General features: G+C 39.0%; 1 protein-coding gene across 2 annotated transcripts in view; it reads left to right on the top strand.

Moving 5' to 3' along the window:
* The window catches only part of LOC141805130 (poly [ADP-ribose] polymerase tankyrase-1), a 141881-nt gene that overhangs the window by 71472 nt on the left and 55055 nt on the right, over positions 1-15354 (top strand). For both annotated transcript variants that reach the window (XM_074689888.1, XM_074689889.1), the window contains 4 exons: positions 7792-7886; positions 10122-10188; positions 10345-10531; positions 14195-14316. In XM_074689888.1, the coding sequence (XP_074545989.1) occupies positions 7792-7886; positions 10122-10188; positions 10345-10531; positions 14195-14316 (471 nt within the window). The remainder of the gene's footprint in view (positions 1-7791; positions 7887-10121; positions 10189-10344; positions 10532-14194; positions 14317-15354) is intronic.

Raw genomic sequence — 15354 nt, 5'->3', positions numbered from 1 at the left:
ATGAATCGATGTATCAAAATGTTTCCTTGCCCAATTCAATATTAATTCAGCAAATCCTCTGAATCGATTCATCTCCTGGCAAATGTGGGGGACTGTGCGTGTTATTTGAATTGTATAGACAAGGGCCACCAGAGACAAAACAACAAAAAAATTGAGTTTGCATGTCATCCTTGTGCCTGTGTATGTTCTTTCCAATACTCGGGCTTCCCTCCACAGTCAAAGACAGTCCTGACAGGTGGTATGGTGACAATGAATTGGTCAAAAGTGAGATTGTTATCATCTCTACTTTGGTGCTTTTCAAACAGGGTCAATTCAGGAACTATGGTCTTTGTAGGAACAAGGGTCTGAATCTTAGACCTGCGGTAACCGATTAACCAAGGGGGGGATGGCCTATAAACTAAATGTCTCTGACTGGTGGAGCACCTGCAGTGTTTTTATTTCACCCGCTGTCCATAATACCATAACACACATCTGGGATTTACCTGAGTTTAATAACTTTGAAACAACCTGATTATATCTGATAACACCTGATAACCTGATAAAAGGAATGCCTCTCCATCAGCTCCTGGTGTTACAGTTTGAAGAGTGATCTGTGAACTGCTGACCTCCAGCAGGGGATATGCTCTCAGAATTTGTTCTCAGTCATAAAAATAGCGCTATGATCAGTTAGTGAGTGATTGGAATGTTATTGATCCTTCTTTTAGTTATCATCATCCTTTGGCATGTTGTTTTCCTGTTTTGAAAGCGATTTAGTTCATTCTTTGTTGTATGCAGAGCAGTGTGTGTTCCTGCAATAAGAAAGGTGAAATATAAAAATCAAGATGTTGGGTCTTGTAGGGCAGAGTAGAGAAATACAACCGAAGCGTCACAGTCACCCATGCAAAAGATACTAAACAAAATGGTCCCAATGTGACGTTTCACCCTTGCACGTAGATCATGTCTCATTACTATGGCAACTGCTGACAGCTAGCACTCACTGTTGTCATGGGAACAGCTTGACAGGCTGGTAGAAAGAACAGGAAGAAAGAGAGGGATGAATGGGTGGGTTAAAGAAAAATGGCATCAAAAATCCGTTTGCAATTCTGTTGTTAAGCAGAAACCAACACAGCAGCATAGTAGGAATGTTTGAAATGGCTGGTAATATTGAATGGATGACATTTACCTCTTATCATGTGACTCAGTCTAAACGCTGTTTTGAGATTAATACATTTTTTCAAGGTGATATTGTAGTATTTTCTCCAGGGACAGACGGCAGATGTAAGAGACAGTAGCGGTTAGGTACAGGTTGTCAGTAAGACACATCATTATATTCTGTCCTGGTTTTAAGCTTGCCCTCTCGTTGCTCACTCATTGCTTCCTTCATTTTCTTCCCCTTTCTCCTCTCCCTCATCTCCCCTCTCCACTTCACAGAAAGGTTTTTAGATTATTCACATACTACAGAGTGGGTTTGATTATTGCTAGTATTCACTGTCAGTCTGCCACTCTGAGTGCTGAATGTATATGTTTGAAATGCAGTCAACGAGGTTTTTCACTTTTGACCCATATATTTCATCAGTTCACAAAACTTAGTGGAGAAAATAACCAACAGTTAAAGGTCACCAACATCAAAAGAAAACTGTGTTGGACAAATAGTTTTGAATCAACACCAAAGAGTTACAAAAACCTCATCCTCATGTTAGCAGAATTTGGCCTCAACAACATGAAAGCATGGCTCCATGCTGCCTTGAATCAACGGTTCAGGCTGCTGCTGGTGTAATGGTGTGGGGTAATTTTCTTGGCACATCACCTTACATTAATGTTTTGTTATATTTTATTGACTAAATAGGCCATTTAGTGTCCAGAAGTGGTTATAGCCATTCTTTGAGTTGTTAAGAACAGTGGGCACGCCGAAGTCATGTTGGAGTCAGCCGTCAGCCAGTACGTAACTTTTCATCTATCTTTCTGAATGAAAACATTTACCTGTTTGTATTTTGACATTTAGAGTTTTCAGTATTGTTTACAAAGACTAATTGTGGTATGTTGCCCTGTTGAAAGTTAACATCCTGTTTTAAAACCAAAGTTTTACTGCTGTATGCTAACCGCTAGCACATTAATGCAGTTTCCCATACTCATTAGCATTAAGCTAGCACTATTTTTTCTTCATAGTTTTTGCTATTCTATTCTATTCTATTCTATTCTATTCTATTCTATTCTATTCTATTCTAAATAAGGAGATGTATAACATGTTGAAAGTATTGAATAGGAATCTACTGTGAGGGAGTAGAACCCGACCAATATGGAATATTATGGGCCAATGCCAATACTGATACTGGGGCAAAAAAAAGCCGATATCTGACATATCGGCCGATATCTGATATATCGACCGATATCTGATAAATTGACTGATATCTGATATATTGGCTGATATACATAGTAAATTCATTGATATACACAGGATATATACTGTATATGAACACAGATTATTATAATACCTATATGATTCAAGAAAGAGACAGAACACCATTAAATTAAAACAAGGAACTTTAATTGTAAAACTGTCAACATAAGAACTGTAGTGTTAACCAATGACAAATAAGAACAAGCTGTAAACACAATAATAAATAAAGAAGTAAAACTTTTTATAATTGGCTAGATTTTGGCCTTTGTTGATTAATTGGTGACAGGCTATAATCAGTCGACCTCTATGAGAGAGTAATGGACATTTCTTTGTGTGTTCAGTTCTTCAGTAAAACTTAAAGCTGGAAATCCTAAATCAGAGTCTTCTAGGGAAATCATTATTTATCTGCTAAGCTTACAAAGCTGGGGAAGAATAGTTGACATAAAGTCCAGCAGTCCCAGTTTAATGTAAAGAGTTGATAAGGGACTTGTTAAGCATAAAGGCTGACAATGTTGATGGATTGATGGATCGATTCTTAACAAGAACTGTTTTTGTGATACCCATCCCTACACAGCCCTGAGCCCAATCACATATATAAAAGACATACCATGATAAACCTTGATACTGCCACAATAAAAGATATTATGATACAATCTTCACCTCATACTGTGCTACATCTGTATTTGAGCTTGGTGGTAATTACTGAGAAGCCGCACCTGCAGAGTGTTAATGATGTGACAATAAAAAAGCAAAAAGTGTACAAAAGTGGCAAGACATGAAAATATTTGTAGCTGCTTAAGCATACGGTCTCCTCCCACGTTTGTATAAACTTTCCAAGCACTGTCCACAGTGCAACACGTTATGTGAGACAGTGTAACTCCAATTACATATACATTTGTGACAGGAATCTGATGGTAAAAAATGTGCCTTTGTAGGCTGTTCCATTAGCATCTCCTTTTGAGCAGAGGCAGGATACTTGCCTTGGATTGGGAGGAAGTGGCTTCGGAGGCACTGCCTTCCAAGGCAAGACAAGGCAAGGTATTTGGGCTTTGGGAAACACTCCTGGTGTGGTCTTCTGCTGCTGTAGCCCATCTGCCTCAAGGTTGGACGTGTTGTGTGTTCAGAGATGCTCTTCTGCAGACCTCAGTTGTAACCAGTGGTTATTTGAGTTACTGTTGTCTTTCTATCAGCTCCAACCAGTCTGTCCATTCTCCTCTGACCTCTGACATCAACAAGGTATTTTGTCCCACAGAACTGCTGCTCACTGGATATTTTCTCTTTTTGGGACCATTCTCTGTAAACCCTAGAGATGGTTGTGGGTTAAAATCCCAGTAGATCAGCAGTTTCTGAAATACCCAGACCAGCCCGTCTGGCACCAACAACCATGCCACGTTGTCTACATCCTTAAATGCACCAAGTTACTGCCTTGTGATTGGCTGATCTGCGTGTTGAGCAGTTGAACTGTTGTACCTCAGTGCAGTGGCAGGTGAGACTATTTTACTTTAGCATGACCTGTATTTTTTCTTCATGTCTACATTTAGTATTGTGTCTTCTTCCTCTCTCTTCAGTCCACTCCACTCCACCTGGCAGTGTATTGCATTATTATGATATTATTTTTGTATTAGTGGTTCAATTGGTCTCAAAAAGTATTGCCAATAATGTCTTTTATCGTCAACAATTGTGGGACAATATATTGTCCAGTAAAATTTGTTATCAGCCCAGGCCTAATCAGCATCTTATCTGTCTTCATCACAGTGTTTGTAAACAGCCTAATCTGACCTAAATCACCACTAATAGCGTCTGCAGCAGCAGAAACATAGCGCTCATTCAAACAAAAATATCTAAAGATACAAATTCTTGTACAGTTTGCTCTCTTAAAGGGGAAATTTATGACTATGTAACATAAATACAGTGAAGCTACAAAATAAAAACCTCTTCAGTCACGTACAGCTGAAGGATGTAGACCTCACATTGATGATAAACGATGATACCCTATTGGTAGGATTGGACTGTTAATGCTCAGGTTAAAATGTCATTCTGAAGGATTCAGCTGTTCTGACCTAAAATTCAAAGAAGCTGAAAATCAGCAGGAAGATCCTCTGAGGCTGCATAGTTTATGGGCAACAGTCTGCATGTACCCGCTCCTCTAACAGAGCTGACAGATTGAGGAGGTGGAGCTGAAAGTACCAAGTCTGACCCTGGCAACGACATCATGGTGATGCAACAGTACATGTCCGTGTGTGTGTGTGCCTGTGTGTACAAGTTAGGCTTAACTGATGACTCAGTGTTAATGAAAGCTTTGAAATGTACCAATGAACCTGATTAACTGAGGCATTTATGTTGTTTGCTGTTTAGGTCCAACCCCAATTTGAAATAACAAGTACACCGGCTCATGTAGACACACGTTCACTCTGTAACACTGAATGTAAAATGGTGATGATGACTAACTGTGTACCATATCCTGCTCCTTCCAATGCTGCTGTCACATCTTGTAAATACGAGTGGACCATCTGTCCCCCAGCTCTTCCCCAGTGCTGCTGCTGCTGCTGCTTCTCCTCAGCCCCCTCCCCTGCAGAGCAGCAGATAACCAAAGATGGTTTCTTCTTTTAGGTCTAGTCACACGTCTGTGACACTGTGAAGAAGTTATGCTCATTACATGTTGATGAAACCTGTTGCTGTCTAATTGTAAAAACAGGAAGTCCAGCAGTGACAATTTTGCTGTACAGTGGGGAAAATAAGTATTGAACGCATTAACTTTTTTCTCATCACATTTATTTCCGAAGATGCAATTCAAACAAAATTTCTACCAGACATTAGTATTAACTCAAATAATCCACTCATGAAAAGAAATCACAACATTCATGTCAATAAATAATAATTATTTGGAATTGAGTACGATAACACGGAAAAATAGTATTGAACATGCTGACTGAGACTCATCTAATACTTAGTGGAGAAGCCAGACACTTCTTGTATGTTTTAACTAGTGCCCCACACTGCTCAGGTGTGATTTTACATTACCTACAAACAATCAAACTGCTCAGGTGTGATTTTGACCCATTCCTCTGCACAGATTGTCTTTAAATCTGGAATATTCTTTGGTGCCCTCTGGTGAGCCCTTTTCTTTGGTTCTTTCCACACATGTTTAATAGGATTTAAGTCAGGTGATTGACTAGGCCATTCTAACAGATTGATTTTCTTTTTTGAAACCATTTGAGTGCCATTTCTCCTCCAAACATGGTATGTAGTATGACAGCCCAAAAGTTCAATTTTGGTCTCATCTGACAAGACAACATTCCCCCAGTATTCTACAGGCTTGTCAAGATGCTGTTCAGCAAACTTTAAACCAGCTTCAACATGCCTTTTCTTGAGGAACGGAGTCCTGTAGGCTGAGTGTCCGTAGAGGCCATGGAAGTGGAGTGCATTGCTTATTGTTTTCTCTGTAACAATTGTACCTGCTGCCTCCAAGTCTTTCTGGAGTACTTTCAGGGTGGCCTGTTGATGGCTTGTTGAGTACTCTTCTGATTATCTTTCTGACTCCCTGGTCAGAAATCTTGCAAGGAGCTCCTGTGCGTGGCCTGTTGATGGTGAGGTGGTGCTTCTTCCACTTGTGAATAATGGCCCCAACGGTGCTGACTGGAATATTCAGGTGCTTTGATATAAGTCTGTAACCAGTTCCATTCTGATGCTGAGCAACAATCAGGTTGTGAATGTCTTCAGAGAGCTCTTTGCCTTTACCCATCATGAGGTGTGTGGTATTTAACTGCTTGGTGAAAAAACAACCGTTTATAGGACCATCAATTTGCTCTAGCCCAGCTGATGTTGGTTTGCACTAATTGGAAGTTCAAGTAATAATTACTGACAGATTTCAGGTGGTATGTTGCATTTCTTTTCCAAAGTATACAGCCTTTCCATGATGTGTTCAATACTTTTTTCCTGTGTTATCGTACTTAATTCCACATAATCATTATTTATGGACCTGATTTCTTTTCATGTGTGGATTATTTGAGTTAATACCAATGTCTGGTAGAAATTTTGTTTGAATTGCAGCTTTCGAAATAAATGTGATGAGAAAAAAGTTGACACGTTCAATACTTATTTTCCCTACTGTGTATTTGTCAAGACGATATAGGATGAAGCTCTCTTTGAAAGCCAGTGTCTTGTAAATGTTTCTATTAGGGCTACAAAGATCCGTAGACATACTGCCATTAAAACCCAGTTATTATAAAAACTAACTGAAAAACCTGGAAAGAGACACTGTCTAACTAAATGTTTATTTACAACAGCAATTTTTATAGAATTTATGTAATGATAAAGTTAAGTTACAGGAATTTTTTACCCTAGTTTGTGACTCAAATCCTAAAAAATCTGTTTAGATCTGAACAATGCTAGGGAACTTTTATTTCTCCATATCGCGTAATCAGGCGCTAAACCTCGGGAGCTGTCAGGCTAAAGTCACCCACCACAGCCTAAATTCACTTGCATTTGACAGGTTGGTGACTGTAAATGTCAGACCCAGAGTCTGAGTGAAACTTTTTATCAGAATAGAATTGAACAGCAGCTCGGTGAGGGGTTTGACATGAGACTCGGTTGGTATAGAAGGTGGATAACAGGTTGTAAAATATGGTCTGATGCTTATCAGGACTCAGAGTTACAGAAAAACCAGCGTGTGTGAAATGAGCTGTTTTATAATGTTCTTTGGACATTTTGTTTGTTCGTCGCACCAAAAGGCTCAGTGCATGTGTGTTCATTTGCAAAACTTTCATATTTCCCTGATGCCTTTTGTAGTTTTACTCATTTTCCTGTTCACAAGTTTGTCTCTACTACATCCAGGGCTATAAAGTTGCTTCAATATTCAGGCTCAGAGGCAGGTTTGCCATTACTTTTCCTGTAAAAAGTTCAATTTAACTGAAAAATTGGAACATTTTTGGAGCTGTAACATTTCCTCAGCTGTCTGGGTGTCACTCAGGCTTTGAGAAAGAATGGCCTTTGCTGAGAGCGCATAGAAGAAACTTTGCACAGACAGCTGAAGCCATCTCATCTAAGTCCCATCTTGGAGCTGTCAGAACTGCAGCTTTCCATCAGTTAAATGGAGGGAAATAGTCAGGCTTTATCAATTTAGACTGATTCAGTGGAAGAAAGAGCCATTTCTCTCTGAAAAGTCATTCCTGAGAAAGTGTGCATACATCTGGCTTCTCAATGTGGAGAAGGGTGTGTACTTCAATAATGCAGTCTTGGTACATTGATGTTAACAAATTATAATGATAGGCTGTTGTGCTAAAGAAAGAACATGTGTGGGCTAACATTTACTTTACATCCTGTATCTCTCATTGTGTCTCCTTCCTCTGTCTCCTTTTTTCTCTGCCTCGGTTTAACTTTGTCTCTCTTTGTGTATTTTTCTTCCTCTCTCTTAGTCCACTCCGCTCCACCTGGCAGCAGGATACAACAGGGTGAGGATAGTTCAGCTGTTGCTACAGCATGGAGCAGATGTTCACGCCAAGGACAAGGGGTACGTACAAGAAAATCAATGTAAAATACACGTTTGAAGGAGAAGGGGCTTAGAAGAGCAAAGTTCATATGTGTTGGCTTCCTGACTTCTAAAAGGACTCTGGTCATGATACATGCGATGTGTTAGTTGTAGCAAGTACACTGTAAAAACAAATCTGTAAAAAAATGTGAAAGCACTGGCAGCAAAGTTTCGTAAAACTACAGTCAGATGCTGTAAAAACATGGAACAACATGAAATAACTGTAAAAATACAGGACTAGCATAACATAAATTCAGTCACAACACATTCAAATTAGATTTCTTTAAGGTTAATCCCTGTAACTTTATAGTATAAATTATTTATTCAAGGAAACAGTCAAATTAATCTACATTAATTTCCTGTGAAAAAAACTATTTTTCTCATGTACAATAACAAATTTGTAATGTATAAAAACAAACTGTACGTAAAAATACAGATTAATGTCTGCAGATTTTCTGTACTAATTTGTAACTTTAGAGAAAAATACCAATATTTAACAGGTTTTCCTAAATTATTACGGTCAAACACCTTCAATATAGTGACAATACAAAGAGTTCTGCAGAAAACTACTGTTATTTTACAACAAAATAGTTTTTGTTGTGATGGTGTTCTGTAACCATGAGTGAGGAGAGCACACAGAGGATATAAGACTCTGCTGAACATTAAAGTATTGCAGTGGGGGAACATGCTGCCTGTGCAACGCTGTAGGACCAGCTGTGTAATTCAAATAGCATTGTTATTAAAAATTGACCAACAAAGCAAAGATCATCAACACATCTCATTTATTAAAAACAAAACACAATGTAAAAATCACTGGGTACAGGGTCCAATGGAGCACAGACAGCCAGTCTATTCCACTAAGGCGCAGACAGCCAGTCCGCCCCCTGTGGCACAAACAGCTGGTCCGCTCCTTGGAGCACAGATAGCTGGTACGTGCCGTGGAGCACAAACACACTGCCCCCTGCATAGCAGGGTCTCATATCCACTGTGTGTCCTCCTCACTCATGGTTACAAGCACTGTCACAATAAAAATGACTTTGCCGTGAAATAAAAGGAAAGTAGTAAAATTTAGGACAAAAACTGATGGAGGACAAAATGACCAGTGATGCATGAAAGGAAAGTGTTTTTAGGAGATGGGCAGTGTGTTCTGTTTGGAGTTTTTTTTTTTTTTTTTTTTTTTAATTTGTCTCTGATCAAAAAACAATTCATTCCTGTATTTTTTTATCAGTTTCTTTACATTTCTTTTTGTTTTCTACAGTGCAGTTCTGTATTTTCAGTTATTTCATGAAGTTTTGAATTTTTAAAGTGTCTGACTGTAATTTTACGGTATTTATCTGGAAACTTTGCTGCCAGTGCTTTTACTGTTTTTTACAGTTTTTTTTTTTTTTTTTTTTAACAGTGAATTGCAACCATGAGTGAGGAGGGTACAGGGTTCAGCTCTACACTGTTATTGGCATTATACCAAAAGAAAAAACATCCAGGATGTAATTTTACAGATAATCTATGTAATTTTACAGTTTTGTATGTTTTTGAAAAACAGAAAAAAATACTTTAAAAACTATAGGCAAATAACCACAAAATTCAGATTTTTTGACTGTGTAAAATTAGTGAAAATATCTGTAAACCTACTAGCATTTTGTTGTTGTTTTTAATGAGAAAACAGGAAAAATCTGTGAAAAATTACAGACCATTTCCTGTAAATTTACATTTTTTTTAACAGTGTAAGCTGGTTAGTCGCAGACAGATAGCACTTCCTGTTGGCACTCTTCATATTTAAAGACCAGGAAAACATGGTAACATACCGATTATGGTGTAAAACTTATCTGGGCTTTAAATATACTGTTTCTTGGGTTCATTTGAGGTTATACAAGGTCATGCAGTTACATGACATAATTAAGTTAAGTTTGTTATATTGAATGACTGAACTTACAGACTAGTGACGGCATGGAGATGTACAAGTTGTTTCAGATATTTGCCCCACAAAAGGCACATGGTGAAATATTAAATTTTCATCTATGCTGCCAACTCACAGGGCGCAGTTTTGTTCTTTAATATTCCTCAGACCAGCTACATAGAACTTCCTGTGTGGCTTTGTGGAATGACTGCTCATTTTTCATGAATAAAATACCTGCAGAAGATAGGAGTGGAATCAAAATTCAGTAAACTGTTAAGTTCTATAAATTCTTGATCTGAAAGTTGTCTGTTTTGCCCTTCCAGTGGTCTCGTGCCTCTACATAATGCCTGCTCCTATGGCCACTACGAAGTTACTGAGATGCTACTTAAGGTGCACACACACACACAAACACACACACACACATATATTTCCATATGATCATTCAGTCTTTACCTTGCCATGGCACCAACTCTTTATTAGGTTAGTGATATTTTCTCATTTTTGTCATTTACTTGTGTATGATCAGTGTCTCTTCTTTCCCGTTAGCATGGTGCATGTGTTAACGCCATGGATCTCTGGCAGTTCACACCACTCCATGAAGCAGCATCCAAAAACAGAGTGGAGGTCTGCTCTCTGCTGCTGAGCCACGGAGCCGACCCCACCCTCTTAAACTGTCACAGCAAGAGCTCTGTGGATATGGCGCCCACTCCCGAGCTGAAGGAGAGACTCACATGTGAGTGCAGAGCTTCATTTACATAAACTACTGCTGCGGTGCATATCAACACGATGTGTTGTGGGGCTGAATCAATTATAAGCCTATTTTGGGAAGTGATATCTGCACAACAGTTAGCATGGAGCAGGTTGTTTCAGTGTGGAAAGTTGAAAATGTCAGACTAAGTTTCAGCAGCTGGTGTCAGTTTTATCTGGATTAAGAATGGAACCAAGCAAACAATATTTGGACTAAAAGTAAAACATAATTTCTATGACAAAATGTGATTTCGAATGCAGTGTGTCAGTTTACTAGTAAACATGAGTTTCAGACCAGTCTTTCATATAAAACAGTTACACAAACACATCAGACTGCTTCAGGCACAGGATTAACACACCGGCTGTAAGCTAGCTCCATTCAAAGTCCCTGCCTTTGAATTGCTCATCTACAGTAGCCTATTAATAACAACACAGACTGGTAATGTGAACTCAGGCAGCTTTCCCGGTATATTTATACTCTCCCACACTGTTGCTTTTTAATAAACTGCCTTAATTTTTTATTATATATTTAGACCGTATTATCTTGAATGTATTTTTCTGTAGTACCTCTCTTATTTTTCAACATTTAACAGAATTTAACAGAATTTAAGTTAGGAGCACAAAGGTTGCATTCATTTGTTTAGCCCAGAAACTTGTCCTTAACATCTTCAACTACAAAAAGGCTTCAAACAGACGGACTCCTCTTTGTCTCCCTCAGAAAGCTCTCCAGAACTCCTTCAGAGTTAATTAGTGAGTCAGCTACCTTGTGTTGCACTTGTTGCTGTCTCTTTGTTGCGCTTCAGATCAAAACAAGAGTCCCTTGCTTCACCCATAGTTAGCCATCCCAGGGTTCTTATCAACAGGACACAAAATATAATAAATTTAACAAACAAGAAAGAGAAAAAAATACAATGAAAATGAAATGGACCCTCTTTTAGAAAAAAATGCATGTCAATGAAAATAATTAATACTAATCAAAAACAATCAAACATAGACCCCGTTTCTAAAGAAATAACAAAACTCCAAAAAAAACCCAACAATAATAAAAACTATAGCCTAAATAAAAGGGAGTTTAAACAGTTCCTGAATTGTTTGTAACATGTACTTTTTCCCAGTCAATCCGAACTGTCTGTCAAACATTTTAAACATTTCTGGCTTTCAGCCGTATTGAAGGGCTGCATTTGTTTGGCAATGTAGCTGTCTTTGAGCGCCCACCATTTGGCGCTTTTATCTATTTACTTTGCAGACCAAAAGCCTCAGTAAGAGCGGATTGTCAAAGAACAAGGCTCCGCTGCACCTCCCCTTCTTCTTCTTCGTCGCCACTATTTTCAAACAAATGCGACACATCAGCTCGTTGGTGTTCATGAGCTCACACTTTGTTCATTCTGATAAAAAACAAAATATTCACACACTGGGACTGTGGCAGGCGGCTTAAGAACCATATCTTTGGTGCCATCACTCATATTAGCGTGCGTTTCCTCCTTACTCCTCAGGACGCTCGCTTCAGCTCTCTCTGTGTGTACGCGCGAGCAGCCCCGTCTTCACCCCAAAGATCGCATTTTTGACAGATGCTCACTCCGCTATAAATCTGCTAAATCCGCTATAGAACCTTTGCACCCCAATGTTAGGAAAGATAGACGTAGTGAGCCATCTTCTCATTCAGCCTTTTTGGTCGAAAGAGAGGAGGAAAACAAACATGCATGCAGGTGTCAGTTTATCGAGGCTGGCAAACTTACCGAGGACGTTTTTATTTTAGTTCGGTTAATTGATTTATTGATTATCGTGACAGGCCTGGGTATGCACCAGATCAGCCCATTCCAGACCCTCAGAGCTGGATCAGCTATTGGTGGAAAAGGGCAGATCTGTGGTATCGGTCCAGGCAACCAGCGCTTTACCTTTTTTTACCAGCAGTCTTGGCTACTTGATTTATGATGTTACCTCTGATTCACTTTTTTGTTTGTTGCAGCATCAACTGTCTACAGGGTATAAACGTTTACAATTGTATAGTAATTTTTAGGGCTGTAATGACATAGTCAATTCATTGGTAGCAATGAATAGACTATGGCAGGCGGACAATTTCATCTGCCTTGGAGGCTCAAAGGCTGCTTCTTGACTTTAGCATTTCATATATGAGAGTTTTAAAGAGCAGAGCCCAAAGCTGTATTTCCATTTGGCAATAAATCATTAAAATCTGTGAGGAGAGTGTTACTAGCTGAACTTTTAAAAAATCTCCCTTTCTTTCCTGGAATTATCTGACCTGTACGGGCTGTGGACTGAGGCTGTGTTTAAAGTAACCTTTGGTCTGCTGAAATCAAGTTTACACTGAGGTATTGCTTTAAGAATAGATACAGTTCAAGTCGACACAGAAACTCATTATGTTAGAATGAACAGCAACATTAGAGCTTATTGTAAAAACTTTATAAGAGAAAGTGAGATGAAATGCTTTGGGTAATGACACATTTAAAGCAGCTATCATAAGAATATTAGGTGGTTTGGGAAATATATTCCCTGACTTTGTCTTTGTCACCATCAGAGAAATTAAGCAAGCTCCCTCATTCCAACCTCTGTGCAGAGATTTGCTGATAACTCTTGTTGATGACATCATGAAAAAGATGAGAGATGACCAAGTGTATTAACAGTTTAAAGATTTGGTTTAATTATTAGATAAGTATGCTGGACTTTGATTTAAATCATTGACTTTAACTCAGTCAGATACAATATTTGCTGTGATAGAGTTTTGTAGTAAACCATGTTCATACTTCCTTGATATGGAGCTTGCTGCATGTTTGAAAGGAAATCAAAGCAACACCTTGTATACAATAATTGCCCAAACCTTCCAGTAAAACTGACCTTTGTTGCTGTTTTTTTTTCCAATTGTATTCAATATATCTGACATTTAAAAACAAGACTGGATAGGTTTTCCTCTTCAGGACTCCAAAAATCATTTTGATGAAACAATAAAAGGAAAGGAAAATCAGTTTGAAAGACCTGCTCACAATGCGCGTCTAAAGGGAGCCCATTAAAAATGATGAGGGCTCAAAAGAAGACGCTTCATTTTAAAGGAGTTAGAAGACAAAACTTTGAAAACACTTGTTCCAGACTAACAAGGATGGAGAAACAACTTCAGTTTTGTATTTAAAAAAGAAACCACTTCTGTGACTCATGATTTGCTATATACCATTTAACTTAAGATGGGACTTATCATGTCAGAGTGTGTGATACAGAGGCATGAAAGCTGCTGCTCAGTCAATAGAGAGACCTGAATATACTCTTTGTGTAAAGAATGAAATGCTTTGAATGCAAGTGTTTGTTTTTGTCATGTGTTGTCCACAGGGGCAGAATCATTTGTTTCCGCTTCAACTCCAGCACAAATACTCTTGCATGTAAATTATTAACTTGCAGTTGAAAACTTAAAGTATTTTTTGAAGGTAATGATAAGCTGCAGGGTCATTGCAGCATGTATAATATATTGTATTGTCATGGTTGAGTGGGAACCTTTTCGCGTCAATTTTGCTCTTATTTTTTATCAGTTGAAGCACCAGAAGCTCCTCTGCTGCGTTTGGTTTGTTGAAAACCTCACAAGAAAAACTGAGTGATGTTCTCTGAACTGAGACAGAGGCTAACAGATTGACATTCTGTTTGTGTTCAGATGAGTTTAAGGGCCACTCACTGCTTCAAGCTGCTCGGGAGGCTGACATGGCCAAGGCCAAGAAGACCCTCGCACTGGAGATTATTAACTTCAAACACCCTCACACACACGAGACTGCACTGGTAAGAGCAACACACACACACTTCTACACATACACACACATATCTAAACACTCACAGATTCTAAGGGGCTCTTATTGAAGAAAAATTATTTGTATGCATCAACAATAATGTGATTTGATCCACAAATGTGTAGATTTGCAAAAGTCTGTTTTTTTTTTCCTACAAGACCTGAAAATTTACACAAACTATGGGTTACAACTGAAACAGGCCTCCCAGTTGCCTGCCTGTTTACACCGGATTTTTGCTCAAGTCCTGCCGTGCCAGTGATCTGCAAATCTGTCCAGAAAAACATCTATAAGAGGAGGGTTAGATTGCCCTGAGCTCTGGCTGCCAGGTATAGAGCTATTATTGTAGCACTGTGCTTCAGCTGTTGTATACATTCCACACCCTCTTTGGCTATTTTTTAATTATTTTGTTGAGTTAGACATTGTTTTAACTTTTTTTCCACTAAGTTAAACCAAAATCAAAAACTTCAATTTTTACTTGTGCCAGGCGATGAGCTGTTCATACTCTTTTCTGCACCACACTGGAACGACTGCAAGGTGCCGCAATAATCCAAAAGAGCCAAAGAGGGGGAGGGATTCATAAGCCAAGTTTCCACCAAGCAGACCGGTTCAGTTCGTCTCGGTACGGCGCACATTTTGTGGTGTTTCCACTGACTTATCCTGGGACAGGTCCCCAAATAACCGAGAACAGCCGTCCCACTTTTTGGGACCCTTTCGTATGGGTGCCAGACTGAACCAATCCACTCTCGGAAGGTGGAGCTACAACATTGCAGGCCGTTGATAGGTCGAAAGAATCATCACTTACCCCGACAGCGGCTGCATTTCTCCAGGCGGCACACAGACTTCTCTGAAACAAAGCTTGATTGTTCTTTGTATCAAAGAGCTACATGACAATCACAGAGAGGATGAAATGCTGCATGTCTTCATCTATGCTCTTTATGTACTGTGTCGTGTTTTTCTTCTTCGTTGGATTTATTAGCGAGGTAGCGCTGATACGGCGTCACACTATTATTTAACAGCTGTGGCTTTTGAC

This window comes from Halichoeres trimaculatus, unplaced genomic scaffold (assembly GCF_033239565.1).
Source record: "Halichoeres trimaculatus isolate MK-OKI-2021-1 unplaced genomic scaffold, fHalTri1.1 fHalTri1_scaffold_16, whole genome shotgun sequence".
NCBI classification, from domain to species: Eukaryota; Metazoa; Chordata; class Actinopteri; order Labriformes; family Labridae; genus Halichoeres; species Halichoeres trimaculatus.
This window is presented reverse-complemented; position numbering and strand designations above follow the sequence as displayed.